Genomic DNA, 20,461 nt, shown 5'->3' on the forward strand with positions numbered 1-20,461 from the left:
ACAGTTGTATGGGTCATTTTGTCTCCTGACTAGCTAAGACCATCAAGAAAGTTCCTAAGCAGGTCATGTTGGAAAAACCCCTATTCTGTTGCTAGGAAATTCAAAGAAGGCAAGCAAAGTCACCAGAATGTTTGACACAGCTAAGTGCAGGATCTGTGACAAGCCCCATAATGACCACAGTATATTTAAACAGACAAGCTGGATTAAAGCAGTTGGGCACAGAAATTGTGGTGCAAAAGTCCAGTGCGTTTCTGTGGGTTATTTAGTCATCTTTTAAAAGACCCGCCCCCAAATACATCAGCTTCTTTGTTTGATTAATAAATTTCAGCTGTACCTATTATTTTAAATATCCCACTTCACTGATCTGACCTGAATGGGTGCAACCTCTTTCTGTGTCATGCAAAACGAGCAATAAAAGTACTAGCACAACAAACACACAGACCTGTCTCTGTGCTAAATAGCTCCCTTTCCCCTGAGATACTTAGTGTTATGGTAGCTAGGGGAAGTAGCCTTCGGTTTCCAATATCTGGCAATCAATATACTATTTCTTAAAAAATGAGCTGTATTTCCAGCTATTCTCACTAGTAGCCAATGTCAAAAACCCTCTCTCTGTAAAAGGTGGCACACAAGAGACAGTAGATGAGGCTCAAATTTGTGGTTAGTTTCAAAGCTCTAATAAAAATACAAATATATCTAATAAGAATACAAGCGTTTTGGAATTAATCACTTAAGTCAGGGGTAGTCAACCTTTTTATACCTACCTAATGCATCTTTCTTGATGGTAAAATTTTCTTATCACCCACCAGTGCTCGATGGAAGGAGGATTCAGCTTGTGCCGTAGAATCCCCTACTGCCCACCTAGAATCCTGAAACGCCCACTAGTGGGTGGTAGCGACCAGGTTGACAACCCCTGACTTAAGTCAAGGCGCTTCACTTTACCATAGGAATACAGGAAGTTGCCTTGTACTACATAGCCCAGTCTTAATTGCTCTGATTAGAAGTAGTTCTCTGGTGTCTTAGGCAGAAAGTGGTCTTCCTATCAATTGCAACCTGATCCTATTTAATTGGAGATAGCAGAGATTGAGCCTGGGACCTTCTACATGCAAAGTAAGGTATGTGCTCTGATAAGGCCCTCCCTGATCTTGCTTCTTAAAACATTCTTAAAACAATCTTCAAAAAGAAGTTTTTAAAAAACAACCTAAACTCCAAAATGTAAGATTCCATCAAATTCACTTAGCTGACCTGGCTACATCTTTTGGTCCACTGAAAACACAGAAATCACCATCATCATCATCAACACAGAAATCATCACCATCGTCCCAAATTTTCTCCGAGCCTTTTTTGCTGCCACTGGCTTGGCATTTGTTAGAAGGTCTACCACAGCTACTGCTGCCACCACCTCTGCCTCTTCCTCTTCTTGCTCCCCTTCCGCCCCCTCTGTTTGGTTTTCCTCTTCTCTTCCCTGAGGAGCTCATTTTCTCCTTTCTGTAGGAAAAGAAAAATGAAAGTACATGATCAACAGTGAAAAATACCAACCAGGATCACCATGCAGACTAGCAGGAAAGATGGCAATTATTACTTCTGTTTATGTAGCTCTGGCATACAGCGTCAATCATCAAACATCCCTGTCCCACAACCCACAGGTAGTAAGTTCCATTATTTTCAACGGGATTCACTCCCTAATAATTTCACATAGTATTTCAACCTTCAAAAGTTATAATCAAGACAACACACAAATCTATTAGACTTTAAAGATCAATTGAATGTACCATGGACTCTACCACTCACCTATTATTAATTTAGAATTTTTTAATTAAAATTATTTTAAAACTACTCTACATCATTAAAGATACCAAGGCAGCACACAAAGAATAAAGCAATCAAATCAAACACAGTACAGTTGAGAATTTGAAAACCTTAATCCACTGAGAATAATTGGCTTTAAATCAGCCAGGCAAAAATACAGACTTTGACTTGGTACCAAAGTAACTGTAAACTAGGCACCAGACACACTCCTAAAGATAAGGACACAGACAGGACACCCCCACAAGAGAGGATTCTGTCCTGTTTCCACATAGCACATTTAATAATAATAATAATAATAATATCTTTATTGTCATTGCCCCCTCTCGGGGACAACGAAATTTCCAGACGCAAACAAAATTTCTATGGGAAAGGGCTATATAACTCAGTGGCATAAGCTCTATTTTGTGTACAAAAGGTCCTGGGTCTAGTTCAGGCATAGGCAAACTCGGCCCTCCAGATGTTTTGGGACTACAATTTCCATCACCCCTGACCACTGATCCTGTTAGCTTGGGATGATGGGAGTAGTAGTCCCAAAACATCTGGAGTGCCAAGTTTGCTTATGTCTGGTCTAGTCCATACTGGCACCTCCAGGGAGGGCTGGGAGCAGCTCTCTTCCCAAAACCCTGGTGAGCTGCTGCCAGTCAGTGTAGACAATACTGAGCTAGGTGCACCAATGGAATCGCAGAATGGGAAAATACCCCAACAATCATCTAGCCCAGGGGTCTGCAACCTTTAAGACAAAAAGAGCCACTTGGACCCGTTTCCGAAGAAAACAACAATTGGGAGCCGCAAAACCATTGCGACATTTAAAACAAATATATCTCCGGAGCTGCGATCTGACAGCGGGAAGGTGACGTTGGGACGGTGCGTGACTAACGCACGCACCGCCCCCATGCGACGTCACAGCCAGTACAGCGCCCGCCACAGTGGGGAGTGTTGGGGCGCACAATGCGCCTCCTCCCCTCGCTAGTATCCACCCTGGAGCCGCGGCAAAGGTGTAAAAGAGCCACATGCGGCTCCGGGGCCGCGGGTTGCAGACCCCTGATCTAGCCCAACCCACTGCAGTGCAGGAATGTTGCCCAACGTCGGGACTCAAACCAACCACGCTGAGATTGAGAGTCTCATGCTCTTCCAACTGATGAAAGCCGCTTCCTGTGCTAAGCCTCCTCGATAAAGGATCATATAATAATAAATAATAATAATTTTTTATTATACCCCGCCCATCTGGCTGGGTTTCCCCAGCCACTCTGGGCGGCTTCCAACAGAACACTAAAATACAGTGGTACCTCAGGTTAAGTACTTAATTTGTTCCATGAGGTCCGTTCTTAACCTGAAACTGTTCTTAACCTGAAGCACTATTTCTGGGTTAGCGGAGTCTGTAACCTGAAGCGTATGTAACCCGAGGTACCACTGTACAATAATCGTAAGACACGGGCAAGCTGGTACAGTGCAAGGCGGCACGTGCACTTTCCAGGGTACCGAGCAATTTGGACCCTAAATAAAGATGTAAAGGTAAGCACTCCTAAGACCCCACCTCGCCCCACTGACCCAGCCCTCCCTCCCACCGATACTGCCTCTTTCCAAGGGCACCTGAAGCTCAGCGGCTCCTCCCGGTTCCTTTCACGCAGCGCCTGGAAACACCCCGCAATTGAACGAGCCCCAACTAAGCCAACAACAAGAGGCTTATAGACCTTTGAGGGAGCCCGAGGGTCATCTAGTCCAACCCCCCTAAATAAATAAAGTAAGTGCAGTAATAATAGTAATAGTAATAATAAACAACCAGCTTCCCCCTCTCGCCGGTTCTTCCCTTTCCAGTCACCTGCCAGAGACGCCGCTCTCGCCTCAGCCCAACCGCCTCCCTAAACAGTCACCGGTCACCCGGAAGTGAAAAGGGCGAGGCTCCTCCCACTTCCGGCGGCGGAGAGCTCGAGGGCGAGTACCCGGTCACCATGGCAACCGCGGGCGCGTCTCCTTTCGAGCCATGGCGAAATGGGGGTTGCTGCGCAGGTCGATCGTAGGCGACCGAGGTATCTTGCCTCTCCGCCGTCCCTCTGAGGAAGCGGCCGCAAGATAATCTGCCGGTTTCAGCCTCCTGCGCCACCCGCAGTCACAATGCCTCGGGGATGCGGCTCTCGCCCATCTCCTCCCGCCGCATCGCCCTTATTCGTTTTACCGGCTCACAGCCGCGGGTCCTAACCGCGTCTCCTCAGAAACGAGCAGCCCCTTTTCGTAGAGTCGAGAGTCGTCAGGTTGGAAGGGACCCCGAGAATCGTCTAGTCCAGGGTTTCCCAAACTTGAATCCTCCCCAGCCCAGCTGCTTTTGGACTACAATTCCCATCATCCCTGTCCACTGGTCCTGCTAGGTAGGGGTGATGGGAGTTGTAGTCCAAAAAAAACCAAACCCCAGGAGCCCTTGAATGGTTGCATGAACGCTGCTTGTAACAAAGAATCAGTAAAAAGAGTGTTTTTCTCTCTGCAGATGCTGAAGTTTACAAAATATCGTTTGTATTTCCCAATGGAGATAAGTATGGTAAAAAAAAATTGACAGATATTATAATTATAGTTTTTTTAAAAATAAAAAGTGTAACTTTTAGCTTTTCATCTGATATTTTTCAAAATGAAACAAACGATAATGGAATGTTAATAATAATAATAAGAATGGAAGGCAATGAAGGGCTTATTAAAGCAAGATAGTGAGTTATGATAAGTGGAAAGCTTCCTCCGTTTACCCTCTTTTCAAACCTCTTCCAAAATTCCAGCAATATGTCTCCTCATAACTAAGATATGATTGAGAGGTAGATAGATATTATTGAAATCAGCTATTTCCCCCCTCCGCCTCCTAGTAAGCATGCATAAAATCTGATGGCTGGATGTGCTGCTTTTTTATTTTTAACTTCACACAGAGCGTTCTAGCCCATCCTGATTCCAGTACTGGGATGGGGAGTAGCTGGAAACACTTTTACTTCACACAGTATGAGATAAAGCTGTGGGGTCTGGAAGTTACTTCCAGTGGCATATTCTGAAGGATTCCGGAAAAGGTTGAACTACTCTAGTTATGAATTAAAATCTAGTCTAATGCTTGTTGGATTTTCCCCACCTACTTTTTATTTTGCTTAGAGGGTGACTGTACAAGAACAATTGAGGGAGTCCTTGAGAGGAGTGGACATGGAGTTCATACTACTCCAGATGGAATTATTTACCAAGGAAACTGGAAGAATGATAAGGTATCTGCAAATATCAAAACAATTAATTTTAAGCTCCTTGCCTAAAGAAATCAATAAAATTATGTCAGAGTCTTTAACACTTTTGTTCCAATTGAGTTATTAAATATATGTTAAAGACAAAATACATTGCTTACATTAATTAAGGGCATGCTTGGGCTTAGCTGTTTTATTCTTCCAAGTAACGCATTAATAGCACAATCTCAACATAAATTCACTTTACTTTGTTGAGCTTTGCTCCTAGATAAACGTCTGTGCATGGCTACTCAAGACTAAGGCCCAGTGGGACTTACTCCCAAGTAAACATGTAGAAGATTGACATTTCAATGGTTATTTGAATTTTTATGCAATGCTCCTGTGAGTTACTGTGGTAGCAATAGTGGCAAGCTCTTGCGTGGAGTTTGGTTTTGACCTGACAGCCTGTAAAGTTTATTTTTCTCTCTTTTCTTGTTTTGGAAATGACAGTGAAGAAATAAATCCTGGGTTGTATTCAATGGTGGCTTTGCCTTAGCAGAAAGCACTTCAACTTGCATATGTTGGGACATCTGATTTTTGCCAATCCTACTCCCTTACTTTCTGCAGCGCTTAGTGACATGTCCTATTCTGTTCTGGGGGTGTCCTCCAATCCTCGGGAGCAGCTTTGAGGAGGTAACTTAAGTAAAATCAGGCTCTTTCCGCTGCAGCAGAACCACCATTAGATACAACCACTGTCTGGTACTGTATGCAACAGGCCATTGGCTTAAGTCGGGCATCTCCAAACTCGGCCCTCCAGATGTTTTGGGACTACAATTCCCATCATTCCTGACCACTGGTCTTGTTAGCTAGGGATGATGGGAGTTGTAGTCCCAAAACATCTGGAGGGCCAAGTTTGGGGGTGCCTGGCTTAAGTTAAAAGGTAAAGGGACCCCTGACCATTAGGTCCAGTTGTGACCGACTCTGGGGTTGCGGCACTCATCTCGCTTTATTGGCCGCGGAAGTCGGCGTACAGCTTCCAGGTCATGTGGCGAACCAGAGCAACACACGGAAATGCCGTTTACCTTCCTGCCGTTTACCTATTTATCTACCTGCACTTTGATGTGCTTTCAAACTGCTAGGTTGGCAGGAGCAGGGACCGAGCAATGGGAGCTCATGCCGTCGCGGGGATTCAAACCGTTGACCTTCTGATCAGCAAGCCCTAGGCTCTGTGGTTTAACCCACAGTGCCATTGTACTTTCTCCTTGGAATATTAGTAACAAGGCAGGGATCTGGAAAGGACTTTTTGTGGATAAATTGTTTGATTAATGCATCTTGAATGGCTTTGTGTCTTTTAGAGGTTTTGTGGTCTCACCTCCAATCTTAGCGCATCGTGCTCCCTGTTTCAGTGCAGTACATCTGATTTACTTCAAGGCAAAAGAGCCAATCAGGAAGAGTGGGATCTTGTGATGTTTTCCAGTTTTACACACCCACACCCATATCGCTGAGGAGCCAAAGATGAACAAGGGGGCAGACTTCCCAGTCTTAAGAACAGGCCAATGGCCCACCTAGTCCAGCATCCAGTTCACATAGTGGCTAACCAGATGTCTATAGGAAGCCTGAAAGCAGGACTCAAGTCTGTTAGCACTCTCCCAGGGTGCTGCTACCTTTCATGACCATGAGACAAAAGTGTAGTTCCAAAATTCTTTGGGAGATGCCATGATTTGAAAAGCGGCGACCTGACAACAGGGCAAAAAAATAAAAACCTTTTAAAATGAGGCATTTAATGATTAGGGAAATGGTATTTAAATTTTGTCAGTATTAGGAATGTTACGCTTGTAAGGTTTGTAAAGCCAATGTTTAAAGATTAATCATTTCTGTTAACATAGGTGACACATCTAAATTGAGGGGAAATAAAAGATGGAGTCACCTTTCTAGGAACGGATATTAATTTGTCAATTCCACTTCCTGTTAAATCAGATGAATGGTTTTGGAAGGCTGGAACATCCTTCAGGTGCAGTTTATGAAGGCGAGTTCTATAACAACATGTTTCATGGAACAGGAACATACATATTTACCAATGGAGCCAAGTACACTGGACAGTTCTGTGAAAACAAGTAAGCTGAAAGGGACATAACCACAAGTTTGTGCCTTGATGTGGAATATATTCATCCTTAATCAGTATACAGGCTTTGCACTTAAAGTGAACCTTAGTTTTCTTCTTCCTACCCATGTAGGTTAGGGTGATCGCTCTCCAAATACATATTTTGACTGGATCCAAACTGTGGTTAGAAAGGCACATGATGCAGCAAACTTGCTGAAACTAACAAAATGTGGTTACCCCACTGTGGTTCTATGAGAGAGTTGTTGGAATATTCTAGAAGAAACTTGTAAATGGCCTTGAACAAGTTTATAAGCAACAGAAATTTTCCCCAGCAACAGGTGTCCTTAATCAGGGAATGTCATTAATGAGTATGTGAATGAGTCAGTATTAGGTTTCTGGCCGGTTGGCAAAAAGGAGAAAAAGATTGCTTATTTGTTTTTTTCTTCATTAATGACCAATGTAAAGTTTTGTAAATAATAAAGACTCTGAGAAATAGAACCAAATGGTGTTTATTCCTATAATGGGAATTTCACTAAGAGATAGCTGGAATGCTGATGCTGTAAAGAAGTAGGAAAACTTTTCTGTAAAAAGAATTCTGCTGCAGAAAGAAATGAAAACCCAAGAGTAGATGCTCACGCACCAACAGGAATAAATAATATAAATGTAAAAATTGAAATTAAAAGTACAAATTACTTAGCAGGATCAATATGGTAGTACAATTTCTGTTACACAAAACTAGCAACTCCAAAGCTTCTAACAGGCATCTCTCTTATGAGGTACTTTCTGTTTCACTGCCTAATTCAGCACTGCCACCGCTAAGAAATAGACATCTCAAAGTGCTGCTGTACATCATTAGCCATACTTCTGTGACTGCAGCCTTCATTTTTACATGCTGTTTTTGTTCTGTTCCAGGCTGGAAGGGAACGGAGAATTTAAAGACACACAGGGCCTGGAATGGGATGGCACATTTCATTACACAGCAGCACCAGGGCTGAAGCTAAAGCTGGAAATGTAGGATAATTTGTACTGGAAGAAAGGCATTAAACAATTGTTATCCAGGCTGTTTCACAATAAATAATTTCTTAGTTCATTGATAAGAAACTATTGTTCTTAAATAGAGGTGAGCAAATAAAGCAAGCGTTAGACTTCATTTTTGGTTTGTTTGAGTTTTGTTTTGTTGTTTGGCTTGATTTCCCCCTTCATTTTACTGTAACTGCAAATGCTACAATCATCCTAATAAAAGATTTATCAGTAAAAATATTGAAATTACAAAGAGACCAAGATTAGAATTTTAACTTTGAGAGAGAAAGCATGGAAACTAAGATAGAATGCAATTGGTCCCTTCCAGCTCTATAATTCTATTATTCTATGAATCAATAAAATATATGTTTACAGTTTGTGTGTATTAGATGTATGTAATGAACAGGAACAGAATGCCTCTGTTTGTTTGGCACAATGTTCCCAATGTCAGATGCGTTCACTTCTCCATAAAATATATCCCAGACCTTCATTACACATTGAGTCTTTGCTAAGGGTTCATTACTATGCCATTTACTAGCAAGATCTTCCCAGGGAGCCATTAACAAATATATAAAGTGCTTGGTATCGCCACTTGAGTTGCGAGTTTCTCAAAACAATTCAATAAAATTACTAATGGAACTGAAGAGACAACCTTTTCAAATGTCCTTGATTATAGTCTGAACAAGCTTTCAAAAAAATCTTTATTTCTTTACCATTTCACCATAAGTAGAATTGATTCCTCCCTACGTGCAGATTTTCCAGCATTCATCGCCTGCTGGCTGCTTTCAACTCTTGCTGTCTGTTAGTGCAGGTCCATTGAAAAACCAAATGCTTCTCCACTGGCCCTTATGGATTTCTGCCCCAAGGTCAATTTACCTGCACTGAAAAGCTATAATTACATATATCTTACATACACTGGAAATCAAACCTTTGGATTTTAGATTCCTAAGTCATGAAGTGATTTAGAAGAGGTCAGGTCCCTGTCAACCTGCTGCAAAATGTTTTTATTTCAGACAAGATATTGGCCTGTAAGTATTGAATAAAACCAAGGAATGACAACCTCTGCTTTTCTAGTTACGTCTCTATCTTTAAAAATTACTTTTTGGCAGGATGTCTTGGAAGTGCCTCTTTCCCCCCAATTTTAAAAGTCCCCTTATCTGCCATGTGTAATACAGTAGTAGTAGTGGTGGTGGTAGTAGTAGTAGTAGTAGTAGTAGTAATAATAATAATAATAATAATAATAATAATAATAATAATAATAGAATTTATATACCACTTTATACCCGGAGGTTCACATAAAAAGATCACAGTATATAAAAATAAAAGCAATAACCCAATAATATACCCCCCCCCAAAAGAGCCACATTTTCAAAAGGGTAAGGGATGTTGATCAGGTCAACCAAAGGTCTGGTTAAAAAGGAACATGATTGCCTGGCACCTAAAGGTGTATAATGAAGGTGCCAGGCAAACTTCCCTGGGGAGAGCATTCGACAAACAGGGAGCCACTGCATAGAAGACCTGCTCTTGTGTTGCCACCCTCCGGACCTCTCAAGGAGGAGGCACACGAAGGAGGGCCTCAGAAGATGATCTCAGGTAGGTTCATATGGAAAGAGGCGGCCCTTGAGGTATTATGGTCCTGAGCCATTTAAGGCATTATAGGTCAAAACCAGCACTTTGAACTGGGCCCAGAAACTAATGGGTAGCCAGTGCAGTCAGACCAGGATCGGTGTAATATGCTCAGACCGTCTTGCTCCGGTGAGCAACCTGGCTGCTGAATTCTGCACCAGCTGAAGTTTCGAAACTGTCTTCAGAGGCAGCCCTACGTATAACGCATTGCAGTAATCTAACCTTGAGGTTAGATTAATAATAGTAATAGCAGATTTTGCCTGAAACATCTCAAGAACAGTTGAGTTGGCAGTTGCGGTGCTAGAATGAGCCACAACATTATTCAAGTGACTTCAGCAGGCATTTCAATTTTTAGTTAAGTATTTTTATTTATTTGATTGGGGGCACATCTGCCCCCGCTGGCTACAGCCCATACCCCCAACCAATTGGGTTTAACATGCCAGTGTCTAGCCTTATTACCTGATGCAACTAATCCCTATGCTGACCGAAAAGTAGGTTGGTAATAGTTGGGGTCACATCCATAAAATGTTGGTGCCGTGTGGATTCTTCATTCTGCATCTGGTTCTCTTTCTTTCCAAAGAGCATTGCTTCAAGCTACAGTGAAGCTCAAAGTTTTCCCCATTGCTACTAGAAAAGACAACTGCAATCTAAACAAACATCACACTTGTTTTAAGAGTTCATCTTCATATTAAAATCATAGCTGAGTTAACCAACGGGGACACAAGGATCTGACCTGAGGACTGCATAATTAGAGAGCTTTGGGTTAGCTATGATTGGATTTGAAATTAGTGATTAGCATGTGATAGACCTACTTCTGAAAACGCCAGGCTCCCCTAGCTGCCTTCTGGAGCTCGTTTTTAGAAAAACGGTCATTGTTCCCGATTGCGAAGGTACTGAAACTGCAAGAGCTTTAGCACAGCTGGGGGGTAAGTTTAAAACGTATTGTGCTTCCATTTCATAGAGCTTTTAAAAGTATGTTTTAATGTTAACATAAAGTTAAGGCTGAGCATGTTTTTGGTAATGAATTGGCACTAAACTTACATGCATCACAATATTCTCTAAGAGCAAGAGATAAAATTTAATGCATTTAGGCAGACATTAGGCAGCAATCGCACACATGCTTACCTGGAAGTAAATCCCATTGAATTCAGTGGTGCTTACTTCTGAGAAGACATGCATACGATTGCACTGTATCTGCATTTTGTCTATACCTTGGGATTTTTATTGCCAGCTTTATTTACTGGTTTGTTACAAAGTATAATAAATCTAAGTTCTGGAGAGAAGAAATACTCCTTGACTGTGAAAGGAATAGAAGAATAAAAAGACTCTCCAATATAGAGTTTTTGAAAAACTTTCTTATTCAGTCAGAATTAACTGGAATTTCAGTACAGTATTCAGAATCCAAGGATGCAAAAAAGCTGACATCTCCCCTCATAAAAACAATAGTAAGACTCTCACAGGTTTCACACAAAAAAAATGCTAGTTGGTTATAATCTTATATACAGTATTTTAAGCACATCTGAAATAAATCAAATTATTCCCTTTATTATTTGAACATTTAGCAGTGTGTACATATATATATATATATATATAGAGAGAGAGAGAGAGAGAGAGAGAGAGAGAGAGAGAGAGATTTAGGTTGCAGTTCTATACTAACTAACCTGAGAGCAAGTCAGATTTATCTTAAAGGGGGTCTCCTTTTGAGTAGATGTGTATAGGGCTATTAATTCCATAGTCGGCATATTAAAGGTGCAAACCAGAAACCAGCCACAGGTAAGTATTATGAAAGTTCTGATTGGTTTAAATGGAAAAGAGAGAGCAGATGCTTAATACTGGGATGGGGGAAAATATAGGACTTTTGAAATGTGTAATATTTGTTCATTGTTTCTAAATGGTCTCTCGTCCAAATGTTGATGAGGTTCACACACTTGCTCAGGCATAAGACAATTCCTTACAGTGGGTCACACCGCTGGCTCATCTAGCACAACAATGTCTGCAGCAGGGAGGGGGAAATTGTGGTCCTCGAGATGTGCAGTGTTTGTTCCTGTCTGCCCTAGCCAGAACAGTCAAAGGTGAGGGATGATGATGATGTTCGCAGTTGTGTTCCAACAGAATCTGAAGGCCCACAAATTGCACTGACTGGCAGTGGCTCTCCAGGGTTACAGTTAGGGGTCTCCCCCCCCCCCCCACTTTCCTGGAGATGATAGAAATCAATCTGCTATGTCACTGAGCTACCACTATTCCCTATGTTGCAGCATATACAGGGTGCCCCGAAAATACTCAAGACTTACAATTATTTGCTTTGGCTGGATTATGCTCTAAGATAATACGAAAACATACATAATACGTGCATGCATGCATCCATTTTACTTGTATGCCACCTTTCTATAATTAAAGCCATGCTCAGAGTGGCTTACAGCATGGGGGAAAAATCGCATAACTCCAAACGTAACTAAAGTAGCCATAAGCAATAAATAGCACATCGAAAAGGACGCAACCAAATCAAACCATTTCCACACAAATCATAATAAGAGCTAAAAGAAAGATACCCAAAATTAACATCAAAGACAGCAACAACCCCCCAACAAAAACCCCTAAATAATTCCTCAACCCAAGAGTCTAATACAGGCTTCCTCAACCTCGGCCCTCCAGATGTTTTTGGCCTACAACTCCCATGATCCCTAGCTAGCAGGACCAGTGGTCAGGGATGATGGGAATTGTAGTCTCAAAACATCTGGAGGGCCAAGGTTAAGGAAGCCTGGTCTAATAGACTCATGACTGTAGTGATATAAGTAAGGGCCATAGAAATCAACACAATTTACTTCAAAGTAAAGGCTGCTTCAGTTTGTTAATTACCTTCATTCTTGCTGATGGCTTGGGCTGGTAGGAGTTGGAGTTCAACATCTGGAGAGAACGCCATGGGTTCTCCAAATGCGATAAACAGCTTGTGTTTTATTTGTACTGTCTGCCTTTTGTTGTTTTTTTAAAGCCATTTTTGATGCTGTATTTTAATGTATTTCCAATTGTCTTTTATGACATGGTGATTTTAAATGGCAATGAGTCACCCTGAATAGTGCAGAGGCAGGAGACACCTGCCAGGCCGCAACTGGCAATGTCTCCCTGCTCCCTGCCACTGTGGCATCTTTTCTCTAGGCTAAATGCAGTACGTTATCCTAATTTCCTTTAGGTTTTTCTCAAATGATTTGCCTCCTATGAACTCATGATTTTTTTGCTATATTTCTCACCTCACTTTTTAAAGAACTGTTGTTTTCGAAAGTGGCTCATATCAGAGAGAGGGGAGGGATAGAGAGGCCCTTCCATCAGGCTTACAAACAAAAAAGGCCAGGCATGGGAAGGAACAGGAGGGTGGCAGGAAAAATTAGATCCTTGTAAGTCTCTGAATCCTTCAAACTGCTTAACTCTGTGTTTGAAGCAGTATAAGCCGAAGTCTGATGTGCCCTGTCATCCCGCTGTGAATATTTCCTACCTCCAAATCCTTTATGGCTTATCGTCTGCCTTGAATTATTGGTGCTCCAAACGAATTACAGTAATTCAAAATCAGTACCTCCAGTGCGTTATGCAGACTTATTTCCCAATTTGGTTTCCAATGCTTTTGCCAAATGCAACAGAAAACACCACTGGCTTTCGATAACAGTCGACAGCATCACATTGCTTTGTTGTTCTGATTACTAGAGGGACACAAATGAGTAGCCATTGGTGCCTAAAAAAGAAATAAAAGAGTATTGATGCCAAGCTGACAACTCCTTTGCTCCTATAACATTTTGCAGGCTCCTAACACTTGCTAATGTGCCAATAAATCAATAAATCCCCACACTCTGATGCCCTCTAGATGTTGTTGGACTCCACTTCTCATCAGTCCCTGCCATCATGGCCAAAGGTCCAGGATGGTTGGGGATTGCAGTTCAACAATATTTGGAGGACACCACGTTGTAGCTTATGAGTGGCCAGCTGGCAGCCAACAAACCTGATCTGTGGTTAGGATGGGAGCCTGACAGGCTCAGAATACAAGAAGGGACTTTGCTTTCTCTTCTGCCATTGTATAGGCCTCTCCTTTACCGATAGTCATGTTAGTAGGGATAGCTGAGTCCCTCAACAAATGGACTGGGGAAAGTTTATCTGCCTTCTCCCAGCTCAGGAAGTCTGTTTCTGAAGAAGCCCTTCAGAATACAGTAAGACAACTGTTCTATAGATGTGACCATTAAACCAATATATTCCATGAAGTGCAAGTTATTGAAGTCACTTAAAAGCCATTTCCCCCCAGGGCGTAGCAATACTGGCCCAAAGTGGAACAATAACGCCATTGTACTTCTTTCTTCCATTGGAAATAGGAACTGGATCATCTGACTCACTGGAGAGCTCACATGCTAAATTATTCAAGACCATGGGATAGTTTTGTTTCGGGTTTTTTGGAAACGCCAAAAGCTCTTTCAAGATGCTTTGACTGGACTTGAAAAAAAATACCCAATGTGTTTAAGGAGCATGGATTCAAACAGAAAAGAAGGTAAAGTATCTACTGAAACAAGAGATTAAAATATTGTCATAGGATGCAATCTCATTGGCACTCTACTCAGCTGCATTCCTGGAAGTGTTCTTGCTCCCATGAAGGCATCCACTAACAGAAGAGGAGATTTCCCCCTCCCCTTATGTCCTGCAGACCTCCCTGATCTCTGCAAATCAGCTGCAGACTGATTTCACAAGAGGAAGTTTGAGGTGGCTTGCGGAGATGCAGATGAAAGGGGGAGCTGGCAAAATCCGCTTCTCCTCTTCCAATAGCAGATGCCTCTACTCAATCAAAAGCTTCCATGAGCACACAGGCATTGGTTGGATTCCATTTATAATGTTCTCACTCACAAACAAAAAATATATATACATGATAGAATACAAAACTTAGATTCAAAAGCAGTAGTACTTAAGGGTTATATACTGGCGGAGGAGCAGCAATGATCCCATTGTGTAGCCTACAGAAACACAGCACCCTGATGTGCAGATAGCTCATACGTGGGAGCCCCACTTAGACACTGAACTGATTTCAACAGCGCAGTTCATAAAGGGCCCCTCCAGGTGTTGATTTATTGCGCATTCATTATGGTTTGTTCTCATGATGGTACAGTGGTACCTCGCAAGACGAATGCCTCGCAAGACGGAAAACTCGCAAGACGAAAGGGTTTTTTGTTTTTTGAGCTGCTTCGCAAGACGATTTTCCCTATGGGCTTGCTTCGCAAGACGGAAACGTCTTGCAAGTTTGTTTCCTTTTTCTTAACACCGTTAATGAGTTGCGACTTGACTTCGAGGAGCAACTCATAGCACGCGGTGTGGTAGCCTTTTTTGAGGTTTTTTGAAGACTTTGGTGATTTTTGAAGCTTTTCCAACACTTTTCCGACACCGTGCTTCGCAAGACGAAAAAAATCGCAAGACGACAAAACTCGCGGAACGAATTAATTTCATCTTGCGAGGCACCACTGTATTGGGGTGCTTATATGCAATTCTGCTATCAATTTTTGCCTGGAAAAGTTTTGGGCAGACATACTGCTTTGTTTTCCAATCACTGTGTTACATAGCTTCTGGCTGAATTCCTACAAGCCCCTCTTCCAAATGCTTTGTTTTGGTGGGCGTATTCTGCAACAATGCTGAGCTGGGCCCGGGGGTTAACCCGAGCTACACGGTCCAGGTCCGGTCCCGAATCCAGGGTTTCCACGAGAAGTCAGTCCAACAGGGCCAAGGCAGGAAACCAAGCTAGGTCAGGCACCGGGTCTCAGACAGGTTCCAGGGAGCAGCAATGTTGATCCCACAACCTGGGGCGGGGTCCGGTAGCCTTTTATCTCTGTCGGGGTAACAGCCAGTCCTGATCCCCCAGTGACTCACCTCCCTCTCTCACCCAAAGGCGAGCACTCCTCCTGCGAGTACTCAGGTCTCTCCTTCTCTCAGACCTGAGTCTCTGCAGCTTGGGAGATGTCGGTGGGTTACTAGACCCAGAGGCCCCCTCAGCCTCTCCTGACCCAACTGGTAGTGGAGCAGTTGGGTAAGTGATTGCCCAACTGAAGGCAACAAGGTAATCCCCGCATCTGGAGCCAGGGCAGGCTCAGGCCCCTGACTCAGCCCAGCTGGTGCTTGTTGCAGGGGAACCTGTGCAGATTGGGACTCTTCAGAATCCAGCCCCAGACTCGGTCCAGATGCCGCCTGAAGCAGAGGATCCGGTGTGGACTGAGACTCCTCCGGTTCCGAGTCTGAGCCTGAGTCTGAGTCCCAGGCCATCACAAATGCCATTGATGCAATAATGGTGCATTATCAGTGGATTTAAACTGGACCATCCACACTTCATTCAGCTTTATTAGTTGTTCTGCATTGCTTCCCCAATGTTACTGGATTCCTCCTGTCTGGAAGGTCGTTCTTTTCCTAAAGTGTAACAAAAGTGGGACAAAAAGCAAAATGAAAGCCCAGAACTTTTGTGGTATGAAAAGTTATGGGATTTCAGCAGGAAGCTCTGGGACATACACCTATTGCAGATAAAGCAGTATAATTACCTCAGAACTTCTGCTGATGCCAAATATATTGACTGTATGGTCAGATATAGCTGTCTGTGAGCCCAGACAACAAAAGGACATCTGGAGGGGCTGTAACTTTTCATTGCACAAATGGGTGCACCTAATTTGACTCTGAGCACTAATGGCCTAATTTTGAAGAAAACAACTACGCTTGACACTGGAGTCTCCCCTCCAATCCCAGTAAGTTAAATTTGTGCCGATTCCCAAAACAGTTAGAAGAGGCAGGAAAATCATTTGCATTGTCATGCTTCTGTTGGCTGGATATGTACATTTTATATGACAATATTCACATGTGCTACAAACAGGCCTGTATGCTCTTTGTAGTGCTATGCATGGAAATGTCAAAATAAACCCAATGAACAGTCATAGCTGTTGGTCTTACCTCACTGGACTTTTCAAATGGAACGCTAACCACATGGTATAGCTCTGAGCATGGCAGGGTCTAATTTCTCTTTGAGAGAAAGGAGCATTATTTCTAGAATTAAATGGCACTGCTTCACAGGAAACGGTTGGGAGGCACGAACAGGAGGTGCTTATTTTTTTAGCGGTTATATAAGATTATAACTGTGCATCCTGCAAGCCCCATTGCCTAGTACTAGCTGAAGTGGAAATTAATTTCAGGATGCTTTGAATTAACTGATGCCCTCCAAGGAGTAAAAGTGCTCATTTGGTGTCACAGGAAGAGTTAGACAAAACTGGTACCCAGCCCTGTCATCCGTGTTGTGTGTTCCCTTGGCGTGGGCAGGTGTTTAAAAATGATCAGCAGTGAAGGATTTAATTTTTCAGGTGTTTAATTCATGCTGCCTTTCTTGTGCTATTATGGTAGACCAGTGGCTTGTGTGTCTTACTTCTCATTTAGTCAGGGTCAAACTAAATGTGATACAGCATGCTTGTCCCCCCCCCTTTATTTATTAAATAGCAGCTGTGGAAGAGGAGTAGAAAGATAAACTGTTGTTTTCTGTCTCCTGCTTCTGCCTCTCACTCAGAAATTACTTCATCTCTGACTGAAAGGCGGCATCAGCATGTAAGCAAAGAGTTACAGAGGTGTCCTGCTTTCCTAAGGAAACCCAGGCCCTCTGAGGTTTAAGGTAATGAAAGGCAGCCTGTATCACCTCAGGGTCTCAGTGTCCTAAGTAAAAGGCAACCAGATTTCATGCACAGTTAAGGCAAATTCAATAATAACCCCTACCCCACCCCACCAATATACCTACACACCTTTCCCGAAGGTGGATAATTACACACAGCCAGATCTAGATTTCATTTTACGTGTATTTTATTGTCATGGCTTCTCTGCGATAATTTTGGGAACTGTAAGTTAGTGAGGATAGTTGGGCTTCTCTTAGAAACCCCCCCCCCCAAAAAAATAACTACAATTTCCAGGATTCAGTAAAGTGGGGTTTGTTAAGGTTCTCGAAGCATTGAGTTGTGTTCACAGGTGAGCAAAAATAAAATAATAAACTGGATTCAAGAAAGCCAACCGATAGAAGCAATATTTTCTTTAAAAAGGGATGGGGATCCCTTTGAATAGAAGACCAGCCATGCTGGATCATGCCAATGGTCCAAATGTGGCAAATTTTGGGTAGTAAACTCCATTATAACACTGCAGCCCTATGCATGTTGACTCAAAAAGTGTGAGAGCATTTGGGATTGCAGCCTAAATTTGTGACTGAGGAACCTATCAGCCATGTTGGCAGCTCATCCAGGATGGTGTCACTGCATATGTGAGCCACCATTTTGGAGGTGCCATCGTTAACAACGGCACTACTGAAGAGTCACATGCCCACACGTACTCTCTGGGCTGATGTGGTGGGATTCACATTGGTCAGTTAGAAGTCCAGCACCACTTCTAGCTAAAACAGATCCTGGATTATCCCAAAAAGAAATCTCTCACTTCTAATATTATTACATTATAGTTGAAGGCAGGAAGTGATTCCCCCCGCCCCTTTTCTCCCTTACATTTATATGATGCCTTTCTTCTATCAATCATGCAGGGGTTTTTTGGTAAAAAAAAAAAAGAGTGTTAGGCCTAATAATAATAATAATAATAAATTTATTTATATCCCGCCCTCCCCAGCTGGAGCCGGGCTCAGAGCGGCTACCAACAATAAAAGTAACACAGCATTCTAAAATCAATTCATTCTAAAATCAATTCAAAATCAAATTAATGGCAACCATTGTGCTAGAATTCTATGAGGATTACGGAAGGAGGGGGTCAGACTGTGCCTTGGCCAAAGGCCTGGTGGAACAGCTCTGTAGTGCAGGCCCTGCGGAAAGATGTCAAGTCCCGCAGGGCCCTAATCTCTTGTGACAGAGCGTTCCACCAGATCGGGGCCACGGCCGAAAAAGCCCTGGCTCTGGTTGAGGCCAGCCTAACCTCCTTGTGGCCCGGGACCTCCAAGATGTTTTTGTTAGAAGACCATAAGGTCCTCCGTGGGACATACCAGGAGAGGCGGTCCTGTAGGTATGAGGGTCCTAGGCCGTATAGAGCTTTAAAGGTTAAAACCAGCACCTTAAACCTGATCCTGTGCTCCACCGGGAGCCAGTGCAGCTGGTATAGCACTGGGTGAATGTGATCCCGCGGTGAGGACCCCATAAGGAGTCTCGCCGCGGCATTCTGCACCCGCTGGAGTTTCTGGGTCAGTCTCAAGGGCAGCCCCACGTAGAGTGAGTTACAATAATCAAGCCTGGAGGTGACCATTGCGTGGATCACAGTAAAGGGGGAAAGGCATTCAACAGTGTCTTGGGCCAACACTGCCGTTAATATATTTACGGAATAGATATGCAGCACATCGTTATGTAGATGGTCACCAACATGGATGGCTTTAAAAGAGTATTGGGCAAATTTATGGAGGATACAGCTGATAATGGCTACTAGCTATGCTAGCACTGATTCTGAATACCTGTTTCTGGAAACCGCGGGGGAGGAGAGGGCTCCTGTGCTCAGGTCCTCTTGCCGGTTTCCCACAGGTATCTGGTTGGCCGCTGTAAGAACAGGATGCTAGACTAGATGGGCCATTCACCTGGTCCAGCAGGAGCCAGTGTGGTGTAGTGGTTAAGAGCTGTAGTCTCGTAATCTGGTGAACCGGGTTCGCTTCCCCGCTCCTCCACCTGCAGCTGCTGGGTGACCTTGGGCTAGTCACACTTCTTTGAAGTCTCTCAGCCCCACTCACCTCACAGAGTGTTTGTTGTGGGGCAGGAAGGGAAAGAAGAATGTTAGCCGCTTTGAGACTCCTTCGGGTAGTGATAAAGCGGGATATCAAATCCAAACTCCTCCTCCTTAACACACTACACAATCAGTTATTCCATAGCTTTTCACAGTTTAAACCCATAACTAACCATATATAGCACACGTATAGCTTTCCATAGCTATAACATGAAACTGAACCATTGGTACAATTCGGTGCTGAAATTCCTCTGCTTGTAATTGTGGTAGCTTGTGCAAAATTATTATAATGTGGCAGCTTCAAAGCAGGACTCTGTGTTCCAGAAAAGAGACAGGTTTCCACCTAAAATGGACTGCAAATCACTATGCCCCCATTTTATATATAGCAAGCCTAATAAGTCCCGTTAATTGACTGAAGCTCTTTATTCCCACAGGAGAAACTGAAACTGTGCCAGTGATTAACCCTGCAACACAGCTTGCCCAGGTAAAAATGAGCAACTTGCTCTGAATAATCCCAAACATTTAAGGAATTAGCGAGGCTTTTGATAACTCTATGTAAAAAAAGCATAACACATCAGACTAGCCAAACAGAGACTTGGTTTAAAACCTTAATGCTATTAATAGCTCCCCAAAATATCTGACATTGAAAAGGCACTTCAACAGTGCAAGATGCTCTGATACTTAACGCTTCTTCAATATGGGGTTAAATAATCTGGAATAAATATTACATTCTGGTTTTGTTTTCATGAAGTCTTAGGCCACATTTGCATTTTACATTTAAAGCAGTATCATATCACTTCAAACAGTCATGCCTTCCCTGCAAGGAATCCTGGCAACTGTAGTTTGTTAAGAGTGCAGAGAGTTAGACATTGATAAGTGGGAGTCATTAATCCTTACCCTTTGGGGAAAGGTGAATGCTCTCAAAGTGAATATTATTCCCTGATTTATCTATATTCTGAGAGGACTTCCAGATTTTATATCTGGATCATACTTCCAAAAGATAAAC

The 20,461-nt window shown here is 42.9% G+C and overlaps 2 protein-coding genes across 5 annotated transcripts in view; one reads left to right on the top strand and one right to left on the bottom strand.

The window, feature by feature from the left end:
- The window catches only part of DHX57 (DExH-box helicase 57), a 36,811-nt gene extending 33,082 nt beyond the window's left edge, over positions 1-3,729 (bottom strand). The window contains exons 1-2 of one of the 3 annotated variants that reach the window (XM_028724977.2): positions 3,626-3,729; positions 1,243-1,485 (exon numbers count right to left, since the gene is read on the bottom strand). In XM_028724977.2, coding sequence (XP_028580810.2) covers positions 1,243-1,475 — 233 coding nt within the window. In that variant the 5' untranslated portion in view covers positions 1,476-1,485; positions 3,626-3,729. Of the gene's footprint in view, positions 1-1,242; positions 1,486-3,396; positions 3,537-3,586 lie in introns of those variants that run through there. The other 2 variants (XM_028724978.2, XM_077926713.1) reach the window with 2 other exon arrangements.
- MORN2 (MORN repeat containing 2) lies at positions 3,710-8,231 on the top strand. Of its 2 annotated transcripts, XM_028724985.2 has the most exons (5): positions 3,710-3,833; positions 4,286-4,336; positions 4,924-5,030; positions 6,960-7,096; positions 7,996-8,231. In XM_028724985.2, exons 1-5 carry the CDS (start codon positions 3,788-3,790, stop codon positions 8,096-8,098), a joined length of 444 nt encoding a protein of 147 aa, XP_028580818.2. In that variant the 5' UTR covers positions 3,710-3,787; the 3' UTR covers positions 8,099-8,231. The 2 variants fall into 2 exon arrangements, with proteins under 2 accessions (XP_028580818.2, XP_028580819.2); XM_028724986.2 differs by lacking the exon at positions 4,286-4,336.
- Positions 8,232-20,461: the final 12,230 nt, after the last annotated feature.

The sequence above is a fragment of the Podarcis muralis genome, chromosome 3 (genome assembly GCF_964188315.1).
Source record: "Podarcis muralis chromosome 3, rPodMur119.hap1.1, whole genome shotgun sequence".
NCBI lineage: Eukaryota > Metazoa > Chordata > Lepidosauria > Squamata > Lacertidae > Podarcis > Podarcis muralis.

Excerpts from the sequence above, each read along its gene's own strand:
- MORN2 (XM_028724985.2), top strand. The coding sequence starts at position 3,788 with ATGGCGAAATGGGGGTTGCTGCGCAGGTCGATCGTAGGCGACCGAG. Across the intron at positions 5,031-6,959 it reads GAAACTGGAAGAATGATAAG|ATGAATGGTTTTGGAAGGCT; the intron begins GTATCTGCAAAT and ends CTGTTAAATCAG. Across the intron at positions 7,097-7,995 it reads GGACAGTTCTGTGAAAACAA|GCTGGAAGGGAACGGAGAAT; the intron begins GTAAGCTGAAAG and ends GTTCTGTTCCAG.